The sequence below is a fragment of the Rousettus aegyptiacus genome, unplaced genomic scaffold (assembly GCF_014176215.1).
Source record: "Rousettus aegyptiacus isolate mRouAeg1 unplaced genomic scaffold, mRouAeg1.p scaffold_m13_p_3, whole genome shotgun sequence".
NCBI classification, from domain to species: domain Eukaryota; kingdom Metazoa; phylum Chordata; class Mammalia; order Chiroptera; family Pteropodidae; genus Rousettus; species Rousettus aegyptiacus.
In genome coordinates, this window is record NW_023416306.1 from 6494332 (window position 1) to 6518938 (window position 24607).

Genomic DNA, 24607 nt, shown 5'->3' on the forward strand with positions numbered 1-24607 from the left:
TCCACAGTCGTTATCACGCCGCTCGCCCGGATTCCGCCTGGCGTCCTTACGCTGCTGTCACCAGGGCCAAAGCGGAACCTCAGCACCCTCCCCAACCCGTTCCTACCCCCCCGGCTCGCTCAGGGCGCCCTTTCTAAATTTCATCCCTCCAGGCATCCAGTTCTCTGGCTCCCCGATAACCAACTCGTTAGCTTCTACCCGTCCCTTCAGACCCCTCTCAGGTCCCTCCAAAGCTCTCCATGGCCAGGGCCCTCGCCCAGGCCTCCCCCACCTCGGGTCTCCCTGCTGGCTGGGCTTCCTGCCACTCAGGTCCTCGCAGGTCCCACCCTTGCTCCTCAGCGGCCGTTCCCCGCCCCGCCTACCCTTGGGTGGTGGTTCTGGCCCCCTTCCTTCCTGATCCAGCCCCTTGTACCTCCCTGCCCTGTAGTGTCCCGCAGAGTGTCCTGATCTTCCCCTTGAGCCCTTGGAGAAGAAGCCCCACCTGGTTAAGGCACAGACCCAATTTTTTTCTACCAGGCATTTCTCCAGAGCAGCCAGAGAACAGGCTTGAGCCCTCTGTTCCAAGGCGAGTCAGGGCTGGAGGAACCGTCAGGAGCAACCGATTGCCGCAGGGCGGTGGTTCTCAAATTAGTAGGATTGAATGGGACTTGCCCGGAGGGCTCGTTAAAATAATCTGGGACCGCATCCTGGAGGTTCCTTCCGCTCTCAAGAAACGTGTTGAGTAGTGACACCTAGTGGCAGGATGTAGCATGGCAACCCAGCTGTATGAGCCACTGCAGAGCCACTTTTCCCCCCACTGATGTAAGCAAGCAGTGCCCTGACCTAACTCTCCTCCAGAGGGCACTCGTGTGGTGCTCAAAACTTAGGAAGCTGGTGGACAGGATAAGGGTCAAAGACCCTGGGCGCGGGAGGCCGGCGGGCCAGGTGCATGCCCTAGGTCCCTGCTTGCAGCTGTGTGAACTGGCGGCTGATAACGGCACCCACCTGCTGGGTCGTGAGTGTTCTGTGGAGCGAAGCGTGCAGTGCCCGTAGCACGGTGCCTGATGCGCAGTGAACGCTCAGCTAGTGGGAGCTGCTGATAACAGAGGCGGTGGTGTTGGTGACGGACATCTCAACCTGTTTGCTTGTCCTTGCTGAGCCAGGCGCTGTGGGCTAACTACCTCGCTCAGACCGCACGCAGCCCTGCGAGGTAGGGGTCCTTATTACCCTGGTTTTGCGGAGGAGGAAAGAAGCCTGGGAGGTGAAGGAGGCTTGTCCTCCGTGTCACACAGACGGTAGTCAGGTAGAGCCAGGATGTGAGCCCAGACCCTGGGTCCGGTCACCATGTTGGCTCGTGTTGGCCAGACTCCTCTTTCTCTGCCCTGCCTCTCTCCCTCCTCCCCTCCATCCTTCCCCTCATTCTCCTCCCCACCGTGGGCAGGCAACACTGAGTCGGGTCCTGGAGCCGGAGCTGGGGATGGGATTTGTCCTAGGCCACACGTATAACCCCCAGGGACCATCTCTCTTACCCTCTCCTTAGGCCTATGAGCGGCAGGTCCCACCCCGAGCTGTCATCAACAGTGCAGGCTACAAAATCCTCACGTCCGTGGACCAGTACCTGGAGCTCGTCGGCAACTCCTTACCAGGTAAAGGAGCAGCCGTTCAAAGACAAAATTCCCTGCACAGGCCCGGGGATGTGGCCGGGGGGTGGAGGGTGGAGGTGGGGGGTGGGAAGGGCAGTCCTGACCCCCAACTTCCAGGCTCCAGCATGGCCTGAGCCCACAGAGAGGAGGCCTGAGGCCACACAGGGAATCAGGGCTGAACCCCAGCAGCATGGGCGCCACCCCAGTACCCAGCTTCCTGAACCTGATGACCACAGCTGCGCAGTGGGGCTCTCGCCCTCTCTCCTTCCCCTTCCCTGAGTCCTTGAGGGACTGGGGAGAAGACGATCGGGGTGACCCAGCTTTGTAAACCGCTGAGTCAATACTGCATTTGCGAGGAGTTATTTTCGGCATCCTGTTTCCAACCCATCCTGTCACAGGCTCCCGGGAGCCTTATGGGAACACATCTGCCTCTCAGATGATCCTGGGGAAACTCACGGGTTGGGGGGAGCTGCTGGCCTGGGGGGCAATGTGTGCCCCCCTGATAGGACTTGGGACTGACGCGCCCCCGTGTGGCTGAGGGCTCAGGTGGCGTTGGCATTCCTGGATCCCAGCCCCTGCTCTTGGCTTTGTTTTGCTGTGTCTTCTTGGGCAACGCGGCACTGACCTTGGTATAGTGTGGACCCCACGAGGTGCTGTGTTCACCGAGCCCAGCACAGGGACACAGACAGAGCCAGGGCGCAAAGAAAAGCTGCTATTGTCCTGCTATTAACAGCAGTGGTGAGGACGACTTATCTCACCGGATCTCGAATATCCATGCAGTTAAAATAGAGAAAAATCCCCTTTTATTTATTTTCCATTGCCCATCTCCTAGGCCTCCCTTCCCTCGCTTGGACATTTAAACCACACTTTGGCTTCCATAGCTAAAATTTGAAGGGAAACCCAAGAAGGTAATGCTTGGCCTCGAACCTGAGGGCTCTGACCCTGGCCGTTTGTGACTCACACACGGAGTTTAGAACCTTCCCCAAGAGGGAGTGGATGTGACTGCATTACCAGCTCTAAGAAAGGGGTCTAAACAGGTGCCAGGGGATTCTGAGGCCCCTTCAGCCAGGCTGTGGAGGGCGCAGCAAGAAAGGATGCTGCACCCCAGGACAGGCGACTCTCTCTGGGCCTGAATCTACCCCTCAGATTAGGACCCAGGGAAACTGCAGACGGCAGCCGCTCAGAGCTCACTGTGTCCACAGGGACCACCTCGAAGTCGGGCTCCGCCCCCATCCTCAAGTGCCCCACGCAGTTCCCACTCATCCTCTGGCACCCTTCTGCACGACACTACTACTTCTGCATGATGACGGAAGCCGAGCAGGACAAGTGGCAGGCTGTCCTGCAGGACTGCATCCGGCATTGCAACAACGGTGAGTGGCCTTCGGGCCCCCCCGGGCCGCTGGGTGGGTCATGGAGTGGGACCCCCGGGGTTCTTGCCGAATGGTGGCCCCTAGTGGCTGAGTGTGGTGTGGCAACCCTGCTCTATGAGCTGTTCTCATTTTCCTTCTGGGTGTGTCAGAAACCATGGTGATGCTGCTGTTAGCCTTTTCCCCCCGGATGGAAACGGTTCTGCGTTGCTCAGAAAAAAATTCAGGAAATTGCTCTCAGATGGGTGTGGTTCGCTGTGCCCTTGAACCCTGGGTCGCAGGATCACAATCCTGATCCTCCCGCTTCCTTAGGACGTGTCTCGCCTCTGAAATGGGGAGAGAATTCCTCCTGTGTCCGAGGGGTGTGTGAGGAAGCACAGTGAGAATCCACTCAATGCTTATACAAATTATTATTATTATTATTATTATTATTATTATTATTATTATTATTATATCGTTTCTTCCCTTAGCACCGACCTCTAGGTAGTCTGAGAAGTTCACTTCCGCCCTCAGGGCCTCAGTGTTTTCTCATCTGTGAAGATACGAGGTCCTGTCCAGCCCACTCATTCACTCAGCAAACATTTTTAGTGTCTGGGCACTGAGGTCGCAACAGGGAGGAAGACGTGGTCCCGGCCCCTGAGCTGCCTGCGGCCTGGTGGCGGAGGCAGATGTTAAACAGATGGGGACACCCGGGGTGATGAGTCACAGCTGTACTGGGTGCTGGGGGAGTCACCGGGGGAGGCTTGAGGGTGTGACTGCAGTGGGGGGGCGTTGCTGAGCCTGTGTTTCGGGAGGAGTGGGTCAGCTGAGCCCCGGATATGGGGGGAGGAGAGTTCCTGACGGGTGAGTGGCAGCCGCATGAGGGGAGGCCCAGGGGTGGGAGCAGGTTAGAGCTGCTCGAGGCCCTGAAGTGGAGAGGGGGAGACCTGAAATGGGGCTGCAAGGGACCCTGGGGGCAGGTCAGGAGAGCCTCGTAGGGCTCTAAGGAGTTTGATCAAAAAAGCTTGTGGTTGTTTCCAGAAGTTCTTTCTGCGCTTGTGGAAGGAGCAACCCTGTTCTGTCTCTTAGTGACCTGGCATTGGGGCAGCAGAGGGAGGTGGCTTTACCTGCCGCCGCCCACCTTGCCGGCCCCAGCACACCTTGGGCTCAGCTCCACATGGACGCGGACAGGTGGTGGGGGCCCCCGTGCCTGGAAGCTGGCAGCCATGGTGACTCGGCTCACCCCACTTGCCCTCTGGACTCTCCAGAGCCGTCTCTGCCCTGTCTGGAGTCTGCCAGGCAGAGGAACCAGGTCTTCAGTCAGGCCGATCCCTGCCACCCGGGGCCGGGCTCTGGTGCCCACAAAGGGCCTCCTGTTCCCAGGTCCCCAGGGGTGGTGAGGCCGGGACTGGGTGGAGGAGATCTGGTCTCTGGTTGCCTGGCTGGGGGCGCCCTCCCTCCTCCCTTCTTCCTCCCTCCTCTCTCCCTCCCCCCAGCCTTGGCCCAGCTCCACCCTCTCCAGGTGTCCAAGGCTAATGGCTGACCTAGCAGGGTGACCCCAGGTCAGGTGGGGGATGGGGACAGAACTAGGTGGGGAGGACTCACCATTTCAGTTCCCCTGGGGGACGATCGGCTGGGGCTTTGTGGGATTGTCAGCAGGGTTCTTGCAGAGCACTCGGCCCGCGCCTGGCACAGAGCGGGTTCTCAGCTGGGAGGCCTAGGGGAGCCCCTTGGGCGTGGGTGCTGCGGGCAGGAGAGGAGGTCAGGGAGAGCTGCTGGGGGGCAGGAAGGAGGGTGAGAAGAGGTGTCTTGCAGCAGCAAAGTGTTCCAGAGCTGACAAGTCTGGTTTCAGACGAGCCTTTCTCCACGCTGAGGACTGTGGGAAAGTTCTCGGCTTCCTTGGGCTGGGGAGGCTGGGCCTGGAATTTGTGGAGCCTGGAATTGCTCACTCCAGGGGCTGCCAGGAAGTGGGAGTGGGGGTGGGGAAGGAGGCCAAGCTGGGTGGGCGCCAGCTCATGGAGGGGGGGCCCTCACATCCTGCATTCCTGGAGCAGCTGGGGGTGGCAAGAGGCAGCTGAGGCGCTGAGCTGAGCCCTCTGGGTGGGCCTGGGGCACAGAGGTCAAGGCCTCTTCCTGTCTGCTGCCCAGGACTGAGGACTGCCATTTCCTTTCTCAGCCTGACGCTGACGACCCCGCAGGGTGCAAGTCTCCTCTCACTGGAGTCGGTGGGTTGTAGGCTTGAGCCCTGGGCCTTCCCTAGCTGTGTGTCCTTGGGCCAGTAACTGCCCCCCTGAGCCTCTTCTCACCGGGGAAAGCGGGGCCGATCCTCACAGGGCCGTTCTGAGGACTGGATGAGAAAATGCATTCGAGTGTCTCACTGGCTCTGGTGACACAACAAGGCATCACGGAGCCGGTGTCTGAAACAGTAGAAATGAATTTTCCTACAGTTCTGGAGGCTGGGAGTCCAAGGTCAAGGTGTTGGCAGCTTTGTTTCCTTCTGAGGCCTCCTGCCGGGCTTGCAGAGGGCCGCCTTCTCCCCGTGTCTTCATGAGGCCCTCCCCCCCGCCGTGTGTGAACATTTTCTGTCCTTTTCTTAAGGACGCCGGTCATATCGCATCAGAGCTCTGCATAGTGACCTCACTTTACCTTGATCTTTAAGTCCCTATCTCTAAACACAGTCCTATTCTGAGGTTCTGGAGGTTAGGGCTTCAACATATGAATTCGAGGTGTATGCTGTGGGGGACACAATAGCTCAGGGGGTGGCGGGGGGCGACCCTCACTTTCAGAAAGCTTGGCAGCTCAGTGTGCAGACAAGGGATGCTCTACGGGTCTGGGCGAGCAGAGTCAGGGCTCGAACCACCAGCCTCCTCCCTGTTGCCCAGCCTTCCTGCCACCGGGAACGCACACCTGGTGGTCCCCTGTGGAGCATAAACGCCCTGACGTCGGGGAGGCTGCGTGCAATGTGGTTCTTCCCCTGGCCCAGGTGGGTGGCACCCTGCCCCAGGGGCTCTGCACAAGCCTCGTCTAGAACGCCCCTTCTCTGCTCCAGTCACACCTGCTTTGATGTCAGGTCCCTGACGTGCAGGGGTAAGACGCCCCCACGTCAGTTCAGGGAGCTGCCACTGCACGGATGGGGGCCGGGCCTCAGTTTCCCCACTGCCGGGCTCCCTCCCAGCTCTGACAGGCAGTGATTTCTGCGGTCGGCCGGATGTGAGAAGGGAGGGGTCTTCCCCACACCCGAGTGGGGCTTTTTCTCTGCGGGGGTGATTCAGCCTGCAGTCATCGCAGCAGGGGCTTCGGTTTCGGGGGTGCGGGCTGCTGTTTCCCTTCCCTCTGCTCTGGGGACACAGTGGTTGGGGGCACGTGGCCAAGGTCGCCGCCCTGCCCGGCTCTGTGGTGTTTCACCACATGCTTCCCCAAAGCCAGCTTTTGCAACTTCCTGCCGCTTGCCTCCCCAGCACCCAGCCCGGAGCCTCACCGATACCTGCCTCGCCATCACGGGGGAGGTGGGCAAACTCGGGTGGGCCACCACCGCTACTAAGGAAAATAGAAAAATTGTATTTAGTAGTCAGACTCGAATACATAGTGGTGACCGAGGCGGCCCCAGGGCCTGCCCACAGAAGCCAAAGCCGTTTCTTGCTACAGTTACCCGTCAAGTACAATATGCAGCCCCATGCTGGGGCCTGCACTGTGGTCCCTGGAGCCTCCCCGTGGTTTGCAAGGCCAGGCTGGGTCATGGTCCCCACTATTCAGAAGGGGAAACTGAGTGCCTTTAGGTTTCAGCGATCTGGAACCAGGCTTGGCAAAGTATGTCCCATGGGCCGAATTCAGTCCTGGCCCTCTGCTGTAAGTCAAGTTCACGCACAGGTTGCCCGTGGCCGCCTCCGTGCGTGCTGCAATGGCAGAGTGGGGTTGTGGCAGAGATGATCTGGCCTGCGCAGCGGAAAACAGTTATTGTCTGGCCCTGAGCAGGGGAAGTTTGCAGGCCCCCGGAGCAGAGAGTCAGGGGAGGCGGCAGGACGAGAATGAAAATCTCAGGGATTTTCCGCCGCCCCTGGGAGGATGGGTGGCTTCTGGTCCTGGCTCTGCCATCGCTGCCCTCGAACCTGGTGTGACGTCTGTGAAGTCGAGAGAATGACAGTCCCCATGTCTTGAGGTGGTTGTCAGGACTTGATGTAAGGGCGATCTGAAGGACAGCCTTGCTCGCTCGCTGTTGGTGGCAGGGTGTTATTGCCGTTGCTGTCACTCCAACTTCTCCTGCCGCAGTCACTGCAAGGGCAGTGGAGGGTCGCAGGCGGTGGTGTGCATGGGTACACGCTCACTCGTGTGTGTGTGTGTGTGTGTGTGTGTGTGTGTGTTTGGCCGTCAGTCGGTGGTCTTGGCGGAGGCCACGGGGCCACCCTGCTGACCTCCCCTCCCCGTCCCGTTCCTGGGCAGGGATCCCCGAGGACTCCAAGGTGGAGGGCCCTGCGTTCACGGATGCCATTCGCATGTACCGCCAGTCGAAGGAGCTGTATGGCACCTGGGAGATGCTGTGTGGCAACGAGGTGCAGGTGAGGCCGGGAGAGCTGGCAGGGAGACCATGCAGAGGGTGGAGCTGGGCGCAGAGACGGGGCTCTGGGGCACTGAACGTTCGGACAGAGACGGAGACGAGCTCAGATTTGGACAAGTGGAAGCTGAGGTGAGTCATGCAGGTGGAGATACTTGTTATTTTGTTCGCCTGCCCTGGACCAGGGGCTGGGGTGCCGCTGTGAACGAGAGGGACGTAGCCCTGGCCCTCTCTGTCTCGCAGGAAAAACAGGCATTTGACAAATAGACACACACACCTCCGTGCCGAGGCGAGGGAGGAGAGGTGTGGCGTTCGGGACAGGGAGGCCGCATGTGCAAAGGCCCTGAGGTGGGACCCCTGAGCCTGTAAGATGCCCAAACGCATACGCTGGGACCTGTGGGAATGATGCTCAGGAGAGAGACGAGTGGAGAGATGGAGCAAAGGGCCAAACCGCAAGGGAGTAGGGACCCGCGTGGCCGGGCTTGACCCTCCGTGGACACAAGCCAACCCCTGTCCCGGCTGTGCCTCCCGCTTCTAGATCCTGAGCAACCTGGTGATGGAGGAGCTGGGCCCTGAGCTGAAGGTGGAGCTCGGCCCCCGGCTGAAGGGGAAACCACAGGAGCGCCAGCGGCAGTGGATCCAGGTGGGTGGGCCCGGGCTTCGGGGCGGGGGGCCTGCAGCTTCCCGGCACCCTCGTCCCCCCGGCCCTGACACCGAATCCCTGCCCCCCCAGATCTCGGATGCCGTGTACCGCATGGTGTACGAGCAGGCCGCGGCGCAGTTTGAGGCGGCGCTGTCCAAGCTGCAGCTGGCCCGGCCGGCCATGGAGGCGGTCATCCGCACCGACATGGACCAGATCATCACCTCCAAGGAGCACCTGGCCAGCAAGATCCGAGGTAGGCAGGCCACCTGCCGTGCCTGTCATCGCCCCCTGCTGAGCTGCTGGGACCAGGGGCTCTGCTGGGACCCGGGGCTCTGCTGGGACCAGGGGCTCTGCGGGGGCCCCGGGCGGACCGCCTCCGTTTCATGGATCTCTGCACATTTCTCAGCGATGACGCAACTCGTTGTTTTAAAAAAACAGAAATCGAATCCGAGCCATTTCCCCCCCGCCCCAACCCCTGTAAGTTGTTTTGTAGCTGTTATTTCTATAAATCCAGATCTCGAAGATCTAGCTAGATTTCCGTCGAGGAGGGTCCGCTTCTGCGCCTCTCCGATGCGTCACAGATTGCCACCACGTGTCATTTTAGCAGACGTCAGCTTAACTTGGTGGTGATTCACTTTCACCAAATCCGACTTTCCCGGGTGAATTTATGCTCCTTTCTCTTCCTGGCCAGATGGGACCCTTGAGTTCCCTTGGCACCGAAACACATCAGCTGTATGTGCGGTTTCAGCTGCGCTCGGCGGCCTGAGGGTGTTTCCTCACTAGCTGTGTTCATTGTGAGCTGCGTCGGACGCCGAGAGCCCGCCATTTATTTTGTGGGACAAACAACACACGTCGGGCAGGGGAAAGGGAGGGACATCAAAACACCAGAGGGTGAAAAACGCCTCGGTCAGAATGCCCGGGAGACGGTCCCTGCCCCCAGGGATGCAGCCGTTCCCATGGCGACGCTGCGCAGGCCACACCATTCCAGCCAGAGCTGGGGCTGGGCTTCGTGTTTGCAGAACCGAGGCTCAGAGAATCTCCTAAAGTGTTTTCCCTTTTTTATCTCTCTCTCTCTCTCTCTCTTTTTTTTTTCCCTAAATGAAGGAGCAAGACCCCCAAAGATGTTTTTCTCTGCCTCTAGCGAAGCAGAAAAACCACCACACCTTTAGACTAGCCGTTTCCTAGTGTGTGGTCATCACAGTTTCGGAAACATCGGGGTCCGGTCTCAGAATACCGTAGTATTTTGCCTCCATGGATTTCTCCACGGCCAATGAGTCTTTATTAGCTTTCTCAAGAATTACTTACTGTTTGCTACTGTTGTCACCTGTAGATTTCCTGCACCCCCCCACCCCCGGTTTTTTTTTTTTTATTTCCTTAAAAAAATTACCCAGCGGCATGCCTCTAGCTTCCGGGTCCGGGGGGCTGGCTGGGAGATGCTTCCGGGGTGGCATCAGCTAACCAGCTCCCTCTGGGCACAGCCTTCATTCTCCCCAAGGCGGAGGTGTGTGTCCGGAACCACGTCCAGCCCTACATCCCGTCCATCCTGGAGGCCCTCATGGTGCCCACCAGCCAGGGCTTCACTGAGGTGCGGGACGTCTTCTTCAAGGAGGTCACTGACATGAACCTGAACATCATCAATGAGGGCGGCATCGACAAGCTGGGCGAGGTGAGGCCAGCCCCTGCGCCTCCTTGGGAAGGGGCAGTACCTCTTGGGTTTGGGTCAGGCCCTCACTGTGACCCAGGGTGGGCCGAGTGCATGAAGCCAAAGCTGTTGGCTGCCCTGTTGGGGGATAGCGGGGAGAAGAAAGGGGAGCCTACCCGCTGCCACCGGGCTTTGTAAGCCAGGCTGGTTGCTAAATAAGCAAAGAACTTAACAGAAGGGACAGAGGGAAGGACCAGAAGGAAGGAAAAGAGGAGGGGAAAAAGGAAAGGCGAGCTTCAGCTATGAGTTATGCCATCATCGAGGCAGAATTAAATACACGTATGCCATTTCATGCGCCCCAGAAATGGAGATAGCCCAGTGCTCTCACCGTTCCTCAGTTATTTGGTTCTTCGGCTGAACGCCCTCCCACAGACTCCATATTGGGGTCCTCGGAGCTGCCTGGAGCTGCACATTGTTGTCAGGTGCAGGTAGAATCGATCCTGTAATCTTAGGCTCTTTTTCCATGCCTCACATTGGGGAGTCCACAGACAATAATAATCCAGAGTTTGAGAGCCAGAAAGAACCTTAGAGATCATGGAAAACCACCTCCTGACTTGGAGGCTGAGGACACTGAGCCTCCGAGAGGATGAGCGAGTTGCCCACGGTCGCCCTGTGTGCCCCCCAAGGAATGAGCACACTGCCCGCACCCAGGCTGTGCCGCTGGACCGGGCTCCATTTGCCTTCAGATCCTCATCCTTCCTGGCCCGGGCCCTCCGGGGCTCACCCTTGTGGGCACCACTCCACCCCCCGCCAGGGGGCCTTCTCTGGGGCTCGTACCAGCCCTGGGGCCTGGACTCCCAGGGGCCAGGCAAGGGGTGTGGGTCCGTGGGGGCCGCCCGGCCACTCAGGTGGCCCTAGCTCAGCCCCGTGCGTCCCTGTCTCCCCGCAGTACATGGAGAAGCTGTCCCAGCTGGCGTACCACCCCCTCAAGATGCAGAGCTGCTACGAGAAGATGGAGCCGCTGCGGCTCGACGGTCTGCAGCAGCGTTTTGACGTGTCCAGCACGTCCGTGTTCAAGCAGCGAGCCCAGATCCATATGCGTGAGGTGGGCCTGAGGCTCCTGCCCCAGCACACTGCACACCTGCCTTCCAGAGTCCCCGTCTCCTGGGAGAGCGCCCCCACCTTACCTGGGCCCCCCTGTGAGCCGCCCTGTGGCCGTCCTCAGCCCCGGTGTGCACTCTCCCATCTGTTGGAACACCTGCCCCTCTGTTCATCGGGCTAACTTGGTCTCATCTCTCAGGTCTCAGCTTAGAGACCCCCTCCTCCGAGAAGCCCTCCTTGCTTCCCAAGCCCTTTCTTCCAGGGCCTGGGACCTATCTCCTATTTTCTTGAGGCAGGGACTGGCCCCAGTGCCCAGTACGGTGCCAGCACACAGTAGGCACTCAGTAATGGTGTGAGAGAGCAGGGAGCACAGTGAGTCCACAGGCCGCCAACTCCTCCCGGGAAGGCCTGGGGTGGCCGGCTGAGGAGCCCCTCGGAGGCGTGCATGAGGGGCTGTAGTCACTCTGGAATGTTCACGTGCCCCATGGTGTGTCCCACAGCAAATGGACAATGCCGTGTACACCTTCGAGACCCTCCTGCACCAGGAGCTGGGGAAGGGGCCCACCAAGGAGGAGCTGTGCAAATCCATCCAGAGGATCCTGGAGCGGGTGCTGAAGGTGAGCAGCCCTGCCCCTGGCCCTTGACCTGTGTCCCTAAGTGTGGCTGAGCCCTGAGCCCAGTCCCCAGGCCGGCACTGGGACCGCTGTCCCTATGGGAGGTGCCACCCACCCCCTTGCACAGATGAGGACGGTGAAGCGCAGACCAGGCCACCGGCCTTCTATCTTCCTGCGGGGGGCTGGTGGAGCCCACTGACTTGGCGACCCCCGCCCCCTGGCTCCTCTCCCCGGCAGAAATACGACTATGACAGCAGCTCCGTGCGGAAGCGCTTCTTCCGGGAGGCGTTGCTGCAGATCACGATCCCGTTCCTGCTCAAGAAGCTGGCCCCCACCTGCAAGTCGGTGAGTGCGCCCCGGCCCCCACTCAGCCCCAGCCCGCCCCGGCCCCTGGGCCACGGCCCCGTCCCGGGCCCTGAGAGCCAGAGTCGGCCTGACTGGCGGCCCTGACCGCCCCTCTCTCTGCCCCGTCTCCCTGCCTGGCAGGAGCTGCCCCGGTTCCAGGAGCTGATCTTCGAGGACTTCGCCAGGTTCATCCTGGTGGAGAACACGTACGAGGAGGTGGTGCTGCAGACGGTCATGAAGGACATCCTGCAGGGTGCGTGCTAGCCCTGCCGCCCAGCGGGCCTGGCCGCAGAGCTGGGTGGCCGGCTCCCTCGCCGCCGCCGCGGGCGATGGGAGGCTGATGGAGGCGGCCGCCCAGAGGTCTTCCCCATGGGGTTGAAGAAGCCGCCCAGAAAATCATGAGCCCTGAGCCTGTGGCCCAGGTTCGGCCCACTGTTATGTGGCCCCAGGAGGGTAGCGTCATGTCTCTGGGCCTTAGGGTCTTCATGGGTCCTTAGCATTTCAGGGAGCCCCAGCCAGATGAATGATAGGACCACACGGTGGTTACCAACGTGGGCTCGGGGTTAGGGTTTCGGCTCCTGCATCCTAGCAGTGAGGCCTGGAATGAGTGAGTAACATCCCGGTCACGACACCCACTCAGGCCGTGGGCGGGGGGGCGCCTCTGGGGGATGATGCCGGTCACAGCTGGGCACAGCGTAGGGTGTGGCGGCCGCTGTGGGTCCTGTGGTAAATGTCCTGACCCCTCTGACCCACAGCCGTGAAGGAGGCCGCCGTGCAGAGGAAGCACAATCTGTACCGGGACAGCGTGGTCATGCACAACAGCGACCCCAACCTGCACCTGCTGGCCGAAGGCGCGCCCGTCGACTGGGGCGAGGAGTTCGGCGGCGGCAGTGGGAACGGCGGCGGCCCCCGCCCCGCCGTCCCGGAAGCGGCCCCCACCTCGGAGAAGCAACGGCGCGCCAAGCAGGTGGTGTCCATGGTCCGTGACGAGGAGGCGGGGCCGCCCTTCGAGGCCGGCCCCGAGCTGCTGTCGCCAGCGTCCCCGGACAGTGTCACCGAGCTCCGCGGCCTGCTGGCCCAGGATCTGCGGGTGGAGAGCCCCCCGCCGGCCGGCCCCCTGCTCAACGGGGCCCCCGCGCAGGAGAGCGCCCGGCCCGCGGCCACCCCCGAGGCCTCGCCACCTGCCTCGCCCCTCCAGCAGCTCCCGCCTGGAAAGGCTGCGGACCTTGAGCCTCCCAAGCCCAGTGACCAGGAGACCGGGGAGCAGGTGTCCAGCCCTGGCGGCCGCCCTGCCATCCACACTACCACCGAGGACAGCGCGGGGGTGCAGACTGAATTCTAGGCTGGTCGCCCCCGAGCTTCTGTTGGACAAGGCACACGGGCCCCCCCATCCGAGGCACTGGCAGGCTTGGCTCCGGGCGGGAGCGCCAGACCTGCGTCTCCGGGTGGAGGCGGGGCAGGGCTAGGACGGTCTGGGGCTGGGCAGGGACGGCCCACCTGAGTCACTTTATTGGGTTCGGTCATACTTTGTTGCTCCGTTTTCTTTTCTGGGGGCTGATCTCAGCGTTCCTCCTTGTGCTGGGGGGTGAGCAGAGCTGAGGGGGCTGGGGCGCACTCAGTGGCCCCGATTCTCTGAGTCCTCCCTTCCTGCCCTTCCTCCACGGCCTGCCTCCCTCGTGGCTCTTGCTGTCCTTGCAGAGGGAGGTAAAGGCTTTGTCTGCTGTGACTCAGCCCTTGAATTCTCTGCCCTCTCGCCAAGGGCTCATTGGAACTGGGGACATGTAGCTCTGAGGCTCATCTTGGTTCCATTCCCTTCCTGCTCTCTCTGGCCGGGCCCCCCGGCCAGTTTCAGAGTGGACACTGGCCTCGCTTTTCCGATCCAGGGTGAGGGGAGGTGCAAGGAGGGGGTCTTCGGGCTAGAGTCAGCCTGGGGGATGCTGGGGAAGGGGGTGCCTCATTAAAGGGGTGTGGCCACAGGCCTGGGGATGGAGTGAGAACGGCCTGGACCACGCGCTGGTCTGGGAAGAGGGCGTCAGAGGGCGGGAAGGAGCGAGCCCCGCCGAGGGGTTACTGGGGGTGTGCGCCAGCGGGGGCGGGCGGGCAGAGGGAGCGGAGCTGGACGCCGGGCAGGCATTCGGGCCCCTCTCCCTCCAGCTCGCTCGCTGGGATCCGGTCTTCAGGGGTCGCTCTGCTGCCCCTGCCCCTTCTGGACCCACAGATGGTGCTGTGACTTGTTGCTCAGAGGCGGGGTTTAGTGGGTGTGGGTGCTGTCCTCCGAGGGCCATCTCCACGGTACGCGCTGTCCACCAAGGGAGTTGCTGGGGCTCCTGAGGGGTCACAGGTCCCCAAAGCACTGCTGGCGGCTTCTCGGAGGCTCTTAGGCTGCGGCTTGGCTCCCGCTGAGTTACCAAGTCACCTCACCCTGAAAATTCCAGGCCCCTTTTCAAAACATGAGTCACCTAGAGTCTGGCCAGCCTTCCTCAGCTTTTCAGTCCTAGGGGTGAGGGTCAAGCTGGGGTGACCCCAGCCTGGCAGCTCCACACCCTTCTCCTTCTGCTTCAAGGGGAGGGCAGGCAGGGTGAATGCTGACTCCTGGGAGTCCTCAGCGTGGGGCCCCCACCCAGCCCTGCATCCTCCGTACCCTTGTATTTCCTGGGGCCCTGGCCTTGGGCCCCCAGGACGTGTGGCAGTGGCTGGTGCTCAGGGCCCCCAGTCCCCACCAGCCCCGACCTCAAACGCCTCACTAACCTCTTCTACCAACATTCCGTCTTAAGACGCAGTCCTGTAGTGCCTTCTTTTGGGGTTTTCCAATCATCCTTCCCAGATATTGTATTAAAAATATTATGCAAACTGTTTAAGCTTTTACTAATCAATAAATGCTTTATTTAAAGCCAGTGGCCTGTGTGTGGTGCCAGCAGGGGGACACCTGGGCTGGAGGACGTTTAGGAGGCCCGGGTACCCCGGCTTTCTGCGATCATCGCTTGACCAAGTACCTAGGGGTCTGGTTCTTAGCGTATCCCGTTTCACAGACGTGGAGACCAAGGCTGAGTGAGAAGATGCAGAGGATGCAGGTGCCCGGCCTGTCGGCAGCCAGGCAACGTCCTCAGCTAGACCTGCGCAGGGCGCTCGCTCCCCACGCCGCCTTGGGCGACAGTGAGGGTCACCTGCTTCTTGCTGTTGGCCTTGGCAAGTCACTAACAAGCCTCGGGTTCCTCATCTGTCAAAGAGTAGTCCTCGAAGTCCTTCCTTCCAGGGCCTCGTGAAGGTTCAGGGAGAGTCTGTGAGAAACGCCGTGCTCGGCAGAGTCCCTGCCCACCGCAGGCCTCGGTCTCCCCTCGCAACCAAGAGGAGCCCAGAAGGGTGAGGAGAGGGAACCGGCAAAGGTCACCAGGGGGCGGAAGACAGCGCCGAGCTGTCGGGAAAGCAGGGCTCACTCCACAAGAGGCTCCTTAGGTCCCGCCGCAGCCCACAGGATTGACAGACGAGCCCAGGGAGGCAGGGAAACAGGCCTAGGCTCTTTCTGCCACCCCAGGGCCTATCTATCCGCTGCATCTAGGTGCCTCCTGGCCCTGCGCCTGGGGTGAGCTCTCAGTGCCTCTCCCCAGGGGCCACCCGTCTACGTAGGGGCCCTGTCATGTCCCATATTGAACAGATACAGGGAAGTCGGGAAGGCTGGCCAGGGCGAGAGCCAGCTGGAGGCGCAGACCCGGGCACCCCGAGCAGACCTGCCTCCAGCCCGGGGAAAACGCTGCCCTTGGCCCAAAACCACGCGGGAGCAAAAGCGCAGTCGCTGCCCCACAGCGCGAGCCGAACTCGGGCTTCCCCCAGAACTGCGCGGCGAGCGACCTGCACAGCTGCTTGGGTTCCAGCCCCAGCACTGCCACGTCCCGGCTGCAGGGTCCCGGGCACTCAGCCCGCTTGGCCTCGGCGAGGTCGTCTAGGATGACCACAGCGGAGCACCCAGCGCGGGCCCGCGAGGCACGGCCCGCCCCACCCGACGCCCGTGCCCTTCTCCGAGCCCCGCTGCTCCACCCGTAACCAGGGGCGTTCGGGTAACCTCACAACCGCCCCTCTCCTTGTGACTGAGGGGCGGCCCTCTCCCAGGCCCTCGACCCCTCCCCTCCCCTCCCCAGGCTCCCTCAGGACCCAGTGATGACTCGGAAGGAGCAGGCTGGAGGAGGCTTTAATGACATTCCTGCTTTGGGTCTGCGAAGCTCACTGCCTGCCCCGAGCCGCAGGGGCTGAGGTGCTGCGGTCTGGATGCGGAGGGGCCCAGGGTGCGGGGAGCAGGAGCCGGGGGGCGAGGAGCGGCCCATGTTGCTTGTGGCAGAAGGCCTGCGCCGAACCGAACACATTCCGGCTCATCAATGAGGGACAGCCCCTGGCGGCCTGCGGCCCCCTCCCCTCGGCCTGGGCCCTCCTGCGCTCCACCACCCCACTGAGTGGGACGGCACTGTGTGTGTTCCCCCGATGAGGATGCCGAGGCTCCTACAGGAGCAGGGACCTGCCGGTCAGGTGGGAAGTGGCAGAACCACACTGGCCCAGGGCACTCGGTCCTGTGCTCAGTGATGGCACCGCTGCCTCTTCACGCCTGAGCCCATCCGTCCTTGAGCCATGCGGGACCCTCTCTCTCCCTCCACAGTATTCAGGCCATCGGTCAGGAATACTCCCTGCCCCCGCCTGGCAAAGTGCTTGGAGGTCGAGGGTGGGGGGCGCCCTCCGGGGCTGTGGGGACGGGCCCAGGGCACAGTGGGCTGGTACTATTCTGGCTAGAGCAGGGGGTGAGCTGGAGCCCTGGGCCTGCAGGTGGTGGAGGGGGCCGGGGGCCAGGCCGGGGCCCGGGGCCGGCGCTCAGCTGCTGTGATAGATCCGGAGGCGCTGGGTGATGTCCTGACGGCACAGCGGGCAAGTCCTGAGCGGCGGGCAGCACTGCTGGCAGCAGCAGACGTGGCCGCAGTTCAGGAAGATCATCTGGGCCTGAGGGGAGAGAGCAGGGCGTCCGGGCTCTGCCCTGGACGTGCCTGAGCCCCTGGACCCCTCCATGTTCTTTACCGTAAAAATCTGCCACCGTGGTCGCCCTGAATCGAACATCACAGACACGTACGCCACGGCAAGCGAAAATCTAGCCCTTCCTTCTGTGAGCAGAAGGAACTGTTTCTCCATGTTTCATAAAAAAAAATGTGTGAGTGCTCGTAAGTCCCACTCCTTTCTTAAACCAAGCTGGGATCACATTCTCCGATGTTTGACGACTTGCTCTGCTGTCTGCCGCTGGCCTCGGACACCGCCCACGCCCTCTCGGTGCGGCAGCTGCGGTGCCCTGTGTGCAGGAGGCCCTGATGCGGGGCGCTACGGCTTTGTGTGCGTGAGTGTGAGTGTGCATATGTGTGAGTGTGCGTGTGTGTGTGAGTGTGCATGTGTGTGTGCATGCGCGCACTTGCCCAGCCTGTCAGTCTAGAACGACTCCAACATTATGGATCAGAAGCCGCGGAAGTGTATCTACACTTGGCTCAGCAGGTCCTCTTTTTAGGAATTTATCCCAAGAAAATAATCAGGGGTGTGCTCTCAGCTCAGCTCAGGGCTGTTCTGTTTGTAATAACCAGAAACTGGAGGCCCGAAAGCAGGAACGTGGTTAAATTTAAAATCAGCGAGGCCTTCCCTGGGTTCGGTAAACATCACGGATGTGGTGATCGAATTCTCTAACGTGGCTGTCGCCTCTTGCTACAGCCGCACTGTATGGGGAGGGGTGGCTTAAAATTTTATACGCTGTCGTTTAATTTTAACAATAAGTTAATTTTGTTAAACTTTTTTTAAAAAGACTTTTAAAACAACCTTCCGAGAAAATCATGTTGTTGATATTTAACAACTTGGGAAAGCTTCGTTAATGTATTTGTTAAGCAAGAAAAAAAAACTCTTAAAAAAAAAAAAAAGCCAAAAAATGATGTCAGCATTGCTCATATTGGGGTCATGAGATGATGGGTCATTTTTATTTCCTGTATTTTTTGGTTTCCTGTATTTTCCACCATTTCTAATGAACACAGTATACTTGTGTAAGCAGAAAAAATGTGTTTGGGAAGACTACAGGTGCTGGAGAGGCCTGGGAAGGCCACAGGTGAGGCAGGCGGGCCCCACCCCAGACTTACCTCCCTTTCCAGGCACACGACACACTCTGAGGTCTGCACCTCCAGCTCTGCGGGGGGAGCCGATGGCCTCACCGACTCAGGCAGCTCCTCGGGGGCGGTGGGCTCCAGGGCCCCGGGGACCTCGCCCTGGGGAGGTTTCAGCAGCTCTGTGGGGACCAAGAGACAGGTTGAGCCAGGGTCACTCCCAATGATCCCGTTCCCTAGGGGCCGCCCCTGGCCCTGCCTGCCCCAAGTGGGCAGTGAGCTGGAAGGTGGGGGTGCTCTGATCTCAGAATGGGGGGCAGGGCCACCTTCCCACGCACTCTCTTATTTCTCTTCTCTGATCTCCTTCCCCATCTGTAAAGTGTGAGCGTGGGGACGGTCACAGCAGTGGTTACCTGGGGCCTCTCACCCTGAACATCCCCTGGACCCTTACTGGCCCCCCTGTGAGTGGGGCCCCTCACGTTCAGAGAGGCCCCAGGAGGGAAAGCCACTTGCCCAAGGCCACAGGGCCACCTGGTGGTGGAGCTGCGGTACAGCAGCCCCTGGTCAGGGCGGAGGGGGGGGGGCTTCGGCGTGGACTGGGCGACACCCTCAACTTCACTCCGTTACCCAGAAGGCAGACGGGCACCTCCCTTCGCATGACCCAGAGGACCAGGGCGAGGACTAAGTCCCTAAGGCTGCTTCCCGTGACCCGCTGGCAGACAGCACCCCCCCCCCCGCCCCCCATCCCCACTGCTCTGCCCTGCAGCCGGCATCCAGCCCTGAGGCAGAACGTGGGGCTCGGCCCCTACAAAACAGAGTCTCTTTCACTGTCACGCGACCGACGTGCGCTGAAGACGTCCCTGATGCCCACCCACCCTGATCACAACTGGCATTTTGCATTTATCCTATGGTGGAATTATGAATAGCATTTTTTTTTTTTAATAATAGAAAACCTTGAAGACTTTTTTTCTTTTTAAGTCTCGTAAGAGCTTATTTGAGCCAAACGAATGACAACTGCCAGGAAGCAGACTGAGAAAGTGCCCTGGAGAACGGCAGTTTTACAGCTCGTTTTATACGCAGTTTTACAGCTCGTTTTATAGTTAGACTCAGAGGGGAAGCCTGGGGGTTACACGGAACCCACTGGCAGAGGTGGGAGAAAGCAAGGCGGGGGAATCTCTGGGGCTGGATAAAAAGTAAAAGGGAGAGACAGACGCTGCTTCTGCCTTGGTGGCTGCAGGACAGCTAAGCACCACGTGTGCAGCACAGAGAGATGGGATGCGGGGGGCAAGGCAGCAGTGAGGGGCGCTGCGGCCTCCTGCTCCAGAGCAGTGGCTGTGCCCTGAGGGGCGTGGAAAAGGCGATCACTCTGACATTTCCAAGGCATGTTATCGTAGATGCAAAAAGACGACAGGCCGGCTCACGACAGGCCGGCTCACTGACGGTAGAGGCCGGCCCTCGTTACGGAGGCCACAGGCCTAGGTCGTGACCACCCACCGTGACTCACTTCCAGTTAGGAATTTTTACGTTCAGGCCTCCTGTGTGGTTACTTTTGGTCTCTGAGCCTGTAAGGCCTGCGGTGCAGAACTCTCCCGAGCTTATCAGAAAAGCAGATTTTAAAGAGGCTGTTACGGCGCCCCAGACCATCCCTGTAGAGAGGCCCTTCCTTCTATACTTAATGAGATGCATATCGAGTCCTGGGACCAACATGAGAATTGTTAGGGAAATGCCTGGGGATTTCCTGTCCCTTTCTGGAGCTGAGAAGAGGCCATCAGGCCACAGTCCCTGCCCTCTGGGGTGAGCATGACCAGGAAGAAGCCCTAAGGGGCCGAGGCACTGTGGCCGGCAGCAGGGGGGAAGAACCGGCTGGCTATCCCTGAGGAGGGAGCAGCTCCTGCTGGCGCTGGGGATGGTGGGCAACAGGCCGTTCTGGATGCTCAGGGGCTCAGAGTGGAAGGGCACCCATGACTCCTGCTTGAGGGGTTTGTCTGTTAGGGTTGCGGTGACCCCAGTTCCTGAGGCCAAACTCTTCCTGACCTCCCCTCAGAGAGCGAGGAGGTTGCTGCTGGGGGACATGTGGAATGTGACTATTTTGCATGTCACCTGATATTAAAGGACTGCAAGTTTAATGGCTTTTTCTTTGATAGAGTCAATGTCCTGGGAGTAAAGCCGGCTGGAGAACTGGAGTCTGCAGGCTTCACGGTGCTCTGACACCGCGGGATCGAGGACCCCCGCCAGGCAGCCCGAGCGCCTGCCTCACCCCTGCGATCTGGCCCGGCACCGCCACGTTCAGTGTCTGCCCCAAACAGGCCGCGCCCGAGGCGGGCCACGCCGTGGGCTTGCCCAGCCCAGCGGCCCACGCCTGCCCTGTCCTTTGTCGTTCTTGTTCTAGGCCCCGGGCTTCCTTTCCCTTGTCAGGAGCCCTCGGCCTCTCCCTGAGGACGGGCAGCAAAGCCCAGTGGTGCAGCCACTGGCTAGCTGTGTGACGTTTTGGGGGGCGTGTTAACCCCTCTCTCTGCCTCAGTTTCCTCGCCCCCAAATGAGGGTGACAACAGTGCCCACCTCACGTGGTTGAAACAAAGATGACACGTGAAACGTGGTACACGTGAAATGGTCAGCAAATGCCTGGCACCTGGATTATGCTTGGCGCACAGGAAACGCCTGTCCCTGCGGCGGCCACAGTACCTGCCGCCTCCTGGCCTTTGGACGGGGCGGAGTGCCTTTATGACTCGCCTTTACCCCTTCAGCCCATCGCAAACATCCCTCCACATCCAAACCACAGGCTGCCCCAGGCACGGTGTCGGGCACGTGGTGGGCACTAGCTGTGGATGGTTTCTCCCTCCACTGCACGGATCCCGGGTGTGTGGTCCTCACTGTCTGTGCGTGTGTGTTGTGGGGGGTGGGGGAGTGTAGGAAGGGTTACGGGACAGGGAACCGGGAGGGCCCCACGTGGCTGTGAGAAGACGTCCCTCGTTTTCCACTTCTGGGGCCTGCTTTCCTCATTTATAAACCCTGTTCCTTCAGGAGGGAACCTCGAGAACTGGCAGGAGCTGGAACTGGCCCTTCGGACGCAACCCGGAACATGAGCAGGCGACCGCCCCGAGCGCGGCGCTGTGCGGGTGGAGCCCTGCTGAGCAGAGGCCCCGCTGTCAGTACCTGGCTGGACTCTGGTTGCATCTAGCAGCTTCTGGACCCGCCGCAGGATCTCGTGCTGCAGGCCCGCCTCCGAGACGCCCACCTGCAACAGCAGTGCAAAGAAGAACAGGTCGTGGCCTGGGCGGGGTAGCAGCCTACTACGAAGCACAGAGCCACTGGGGCGGCCTCATTCCCGGCTCCCGGCTCCTTCGGCTGGAAAGGTGGAGGCCTCTTGGCGTAGAGGTGTGCTGAGCCCCACCATCCACGTGGCAGAGGGAGAAACTCAGGCCCCAGAGGAAGCCAACACTAGTGACAGCTACGGCTTAGCCAGGGCTTCCCCTGTGCCAGGGACTGTGCGACAGCTTCCCCTGCACGACCTCACAATGACTGTAAGCCAGGACCCTCGGTCACAGTTCACGCGGCTGAGGCTGGGCTGCTGCAAAGTGGCAGGACGGGAACCACAAAGCCCCTCAGCCTCCAGAGCACAGGCTCTTCTTGAGCTCAGGTGACCTGGCCCCTGTGGAGGACATCTGTCTAGGGACAGCCCTTGTGTTGAGACGGGCAGCACAGCAGACTGGTAAGCAGCATGGCCGCTGGCCCCGGACACACGTCTCTGGACCTTCGCAGCCAGATAGCGTGCAGGGCTCGCTCGGCTGGGTGGGGGCAGAGGGGGCGGGTGTCCTGGCTCTCTGGAAGCCAGGGGCTCTGGGACATTTGACAACAGCAGGCTTCGCCAAGAACGACGAGTGCGAGATGTCCCTTGGCCAGGTTGGGCCGGTGGCCCTGCCTGCCTCCCTCACCTCCTCCGAGAGGCCGCTGCCCACCTTGGCCAGGTCCCCGGGGCTCATCCGGCTCAGCGTGTCCAGTGAGAGGCGGTGATGGGCGAAGATAGGCAGGTAGTGCTCGGCTGACAGCTCCACCAGCAGGGCCGCCAGCTGACGCTCCATCCCCTCCGCCTGCACCGCGGACCCACGAGGAAAGCCAAGCGCGCCACGGACGGGAGGGAACACAAGAAGCCGCTATTTACAACAGCAAACGAAGGGTCTGACCGTATATAACGTAACACGTAAAATGTATTCCTAGGATTTTCCGTACCAAAAATGCATATGTAAGTGCCTCTGTGGGCTCACGGCCTCTGCTCCACATGGCAGTGACCAGTGGCCGTCTCCCCCTTACTGGAGTGAACGCTCCCTCTCATTTCTGTCCCCACTGAGGGCTAGCACAGAACCTGGCACACCAGCCTCCAGAAATATGAAGGGAATTTAACCGGAAAGGCCAAGGAGCAGGGCATTGCTAGGGCGTGACGCTCTGAATCGAGGTCCTCCTGGCTCCCGGCGAGGGCGGGCACCGCCGGGCCTTACCTGCAGCTTCAAGGACAAGGGCTTCTGGTCCAAAAGCCGCTGATACTGAATCAGCCAGTAATTTTCCTGCTTGGTTTCGCTTTTGGCTTCTAACTCCGTCTGCCAAGAACGAAGCAGGTACTGTTAGTTACAAGACAGTAAATAAAAAAAATGATAGTGACGACCGTGAACTACACTCCTCTGAGCATGGGGATGGCACCTGGTGTCTTACAAACAACTTTCCTGCCCACCGTTAATGCGTCATTGCAACTGCTCAAACGGAAAAGGTAGGGAGCTCCACCATCTCTAACTTACTGCTGAGAATCATCTCAGAGACACTGCATACCTGGTGGGGGCCTGAACCTGGGCTACTGACACCTGGCACCTCGCTCTGTACACCAGAGGTCTGGGAGGGACACTTTCTCATCTGCTTGTGGGACGGCAAAGCTCTGAGCAGCGACCTCCTTCTACAAAGCTCAGGCAGGTCTTCCGGGTGCCAGGCGGGGAGAGAAGCAGGATTCCAAAGGCACGTTTGGCTTCTAGGGTGGCCCTCACTGCTCTGGCAAAGCCAGAGAATTATACACATGCTATTGAAACAGATTCCTTTGTTCCGTCATTCAACAAGTGTTCCCTGAGCATTGCTCTGGGCCAGGCACTGTCATAGGTGCTGGGGATGGAGTAGCCAACAAATGATACCAACAACAGCTCATGCTTTCGGAGTGCTCCGTGCCAGACTGTGCTGTGGACTGAGAGATGCCATTTTCCTCCATTTCCGTAACTCTGTGAAGTAGGCTCTGCTTCACAGGGGAGGAAACCGAGGTTCAGTGTGACTAGCAACAGCCCAAGGTCAAAGAGCTTCCCGGTGTCAGGGCCAGGATTCAGACTCGGTCTGTCTTGCTCTGAACAGCCGAGCCAGTGCGTCTAGACTGAACCACACGCTGGGGGCCGGATGTGACATGGGGGCAGGATTTCAACACAGGCGCTTCCCGAGTTCCCCTGGTGGTCCCTCCCGGGCCCCGCCAAGCTGGCCCCCCTCTTCTGGCCTTGGCCCTCCCTGGGCTGTGGACACATCACCCTTCTGGACCCTATGACCCTGACGGTCGTGTTCTGTTGAGAGCGAGCCCCCTAAGGCTGTGTAAGAGGAGGCGCACAAGGCCACAGCACATGGCTGCTCTTGCACAATGCCAAGGCCACGGCCCTCACATTACTGCAACTCATAGGTGACGCCAGCAAGGCGTTGTGAGGAACGTGCCATCTGGGCTAGGGCGAGCTGGTCTCACTCGTCTCTGTACCCTCACAGGGCCTGGCTCACGGTGGAGCGCAAAGGACGTCTGGGGCAGTAACGATGCCACAGGAGTGACTCGGCCCCCCCAGCCTGGCTGGTGGGCCTGGCCCCTGTCCTCACCACTCAGGTGCACTTGGGTTCTGGAGGACACGACTCAAGGCACTAGCCCTGAACAGGGCTCTGCCACCCTGATGATGTGCCAGAGGCAAACCCATTTGGCGACAGGGGACAGTCAGGCAACTCCTGTTAAAGGCTTATTAGATGGCCTGCCCTGGACACAGCAAGTCTTCTGGGCATTTGTCTTCAGAAAATGCTCAGCTGTTCTCAAATACTTAGCTACGAAGACGGTCCGAGAGCACTGCTAATGAAAGTAAAGAACTGGAAATGGTCTAAATGCTCAACTCTAGGCTCAGTGACGACCCTTCCAAATGCACCGTTTTATACTCAAAGGCACATGCATGCATGGCTATAAATGTGCACCACGTTTGGAAAATAGACATCAAAACATTAGCAACAGAAGACTCTCGGAAGTGAGATCCTTTTCCTCTGTTCTTTGTTTTTCCTTTGACGAACACTGTGATGGATAAAGCGTGTGGGGGGAGCGCGAACCCCTATGGGCGCGGACAACGCACCAGGATCTCTCGGAGCTCCTCCTCTCGCTGCGCCTTCTCTTTGAGCAGCTGCTGCAGCAGGGAGCTGAGGGCCCAGCGCTGCTCTGAGACCATCTCCTGCAACACAAGACCACGCCCGGCGCTGCTGGAAGCCCGCGGCAGCCCTGGCGCCAGAAGTCCCAGGGGCGCTGTGGCGGGTCCCCCTCACTCGCTTCTCAGCTGGCAGCCAGGGGCCCATGGTCAGGCTGAGAGCTGGGGAACAGAGCCGAGGGG

General features: G+C 60.3%; 2 protein-coding genes and 1 long non-coding RNA gene across 7 annotated transcripts in view; 1 reads left to right on the top strand and 2 right to left on the bottom strand.

Moving 5' to 3' along the window:
* The window catches only part of NIBAN2 (niban apoptosis regulator 2), a 48841-nt gene extending 34085 nt beyond the window's left edge, over positions 1-14756 (top strand). Inside the window, exons 4-14 of the mRNA XM_016163706.2 lie at positions 1520-1625; positions 2825-2992; positions 7406-7521; positions 8056-8160; positions 8251-8413; positions 9639-9826; positions 10752-10907; positions 11404-11520; positions 11755-11862; positions 12004-12115; positions 12618-14756. Of these exons, the coding sequence (XP_016019192.2) occupies positions 1520-1625; positions 2825-2992; positions 7406-7521; positions 8056-8160; positions 8251-8413; positions 9639-9826; positions 10752-10907; positions 11404-11520; positions 11755-11862; positions 12004-12115; positions 12618-13204 (1926 nt within the window). The 3' untranslated portion in view covers positions 13205-14756. The remainder of the gene's footprint in view (positions 1-1519; positions 1626-2824; positions 2993-7405; positions 7522-8055; positions 8161-8250; positions 8414-9638; positions 9827-10751; positions 10908-11403; positions 11521-11754; positions 11863-12003; positions 12116-12617) is intronic.
* On the bottom strand, positions 2409-5268 carry LOC118614984. Its single transcript, XR_004956230.1, has 3 exons — positions 4574-5268; positions 3467-4260; positions 2409-3338 (listed from the first exon to the last, which is right to left on the bottom strand). It is a non-coding gene; the product is annotated as an uncharacterized LOC118614984 (long non-coding RNA).
* A 1272-nt stretch (positions 14757-16028) lies between the features above and the next one.
* The window catches only part of LRSAM1 (leucine rich repeat and sterile alpha motif containing 1), a 35733-nt gene continuing 27154 nt past the window's right edge, over positions 16029-24607 (bottom strand). For all 5 annotated transcript variants that reach the window (XM_036238581.1, XM_036238582.1, XM_016163709.2 and 2 more), the window contains 6 exons: positions 24356-24451; positions 22460-22558; positions 21923-22054; positions 21120-21201; positions 18003-18148; positions 16029-16839 (listed from right to left, as the gene is read on the bottom strand). In XM_036238581.1, the coding sequence (XP_036094474.1) occupies positions 16714-16839; positions 18003-18148; positions 21120-21201; positions 21923-22054; positions 22460-22558; positions 24356-24451 (681 nt within the window). In that variant the 3' untranslated portion in view covers positions 16029-16713. The remainder of the gene's footprint in view (positions 16840-18002; positions 18149-21119; positions 21202-21922; positions 22055-22459; positions 22559-24355; positions 24452-24607) is intronic.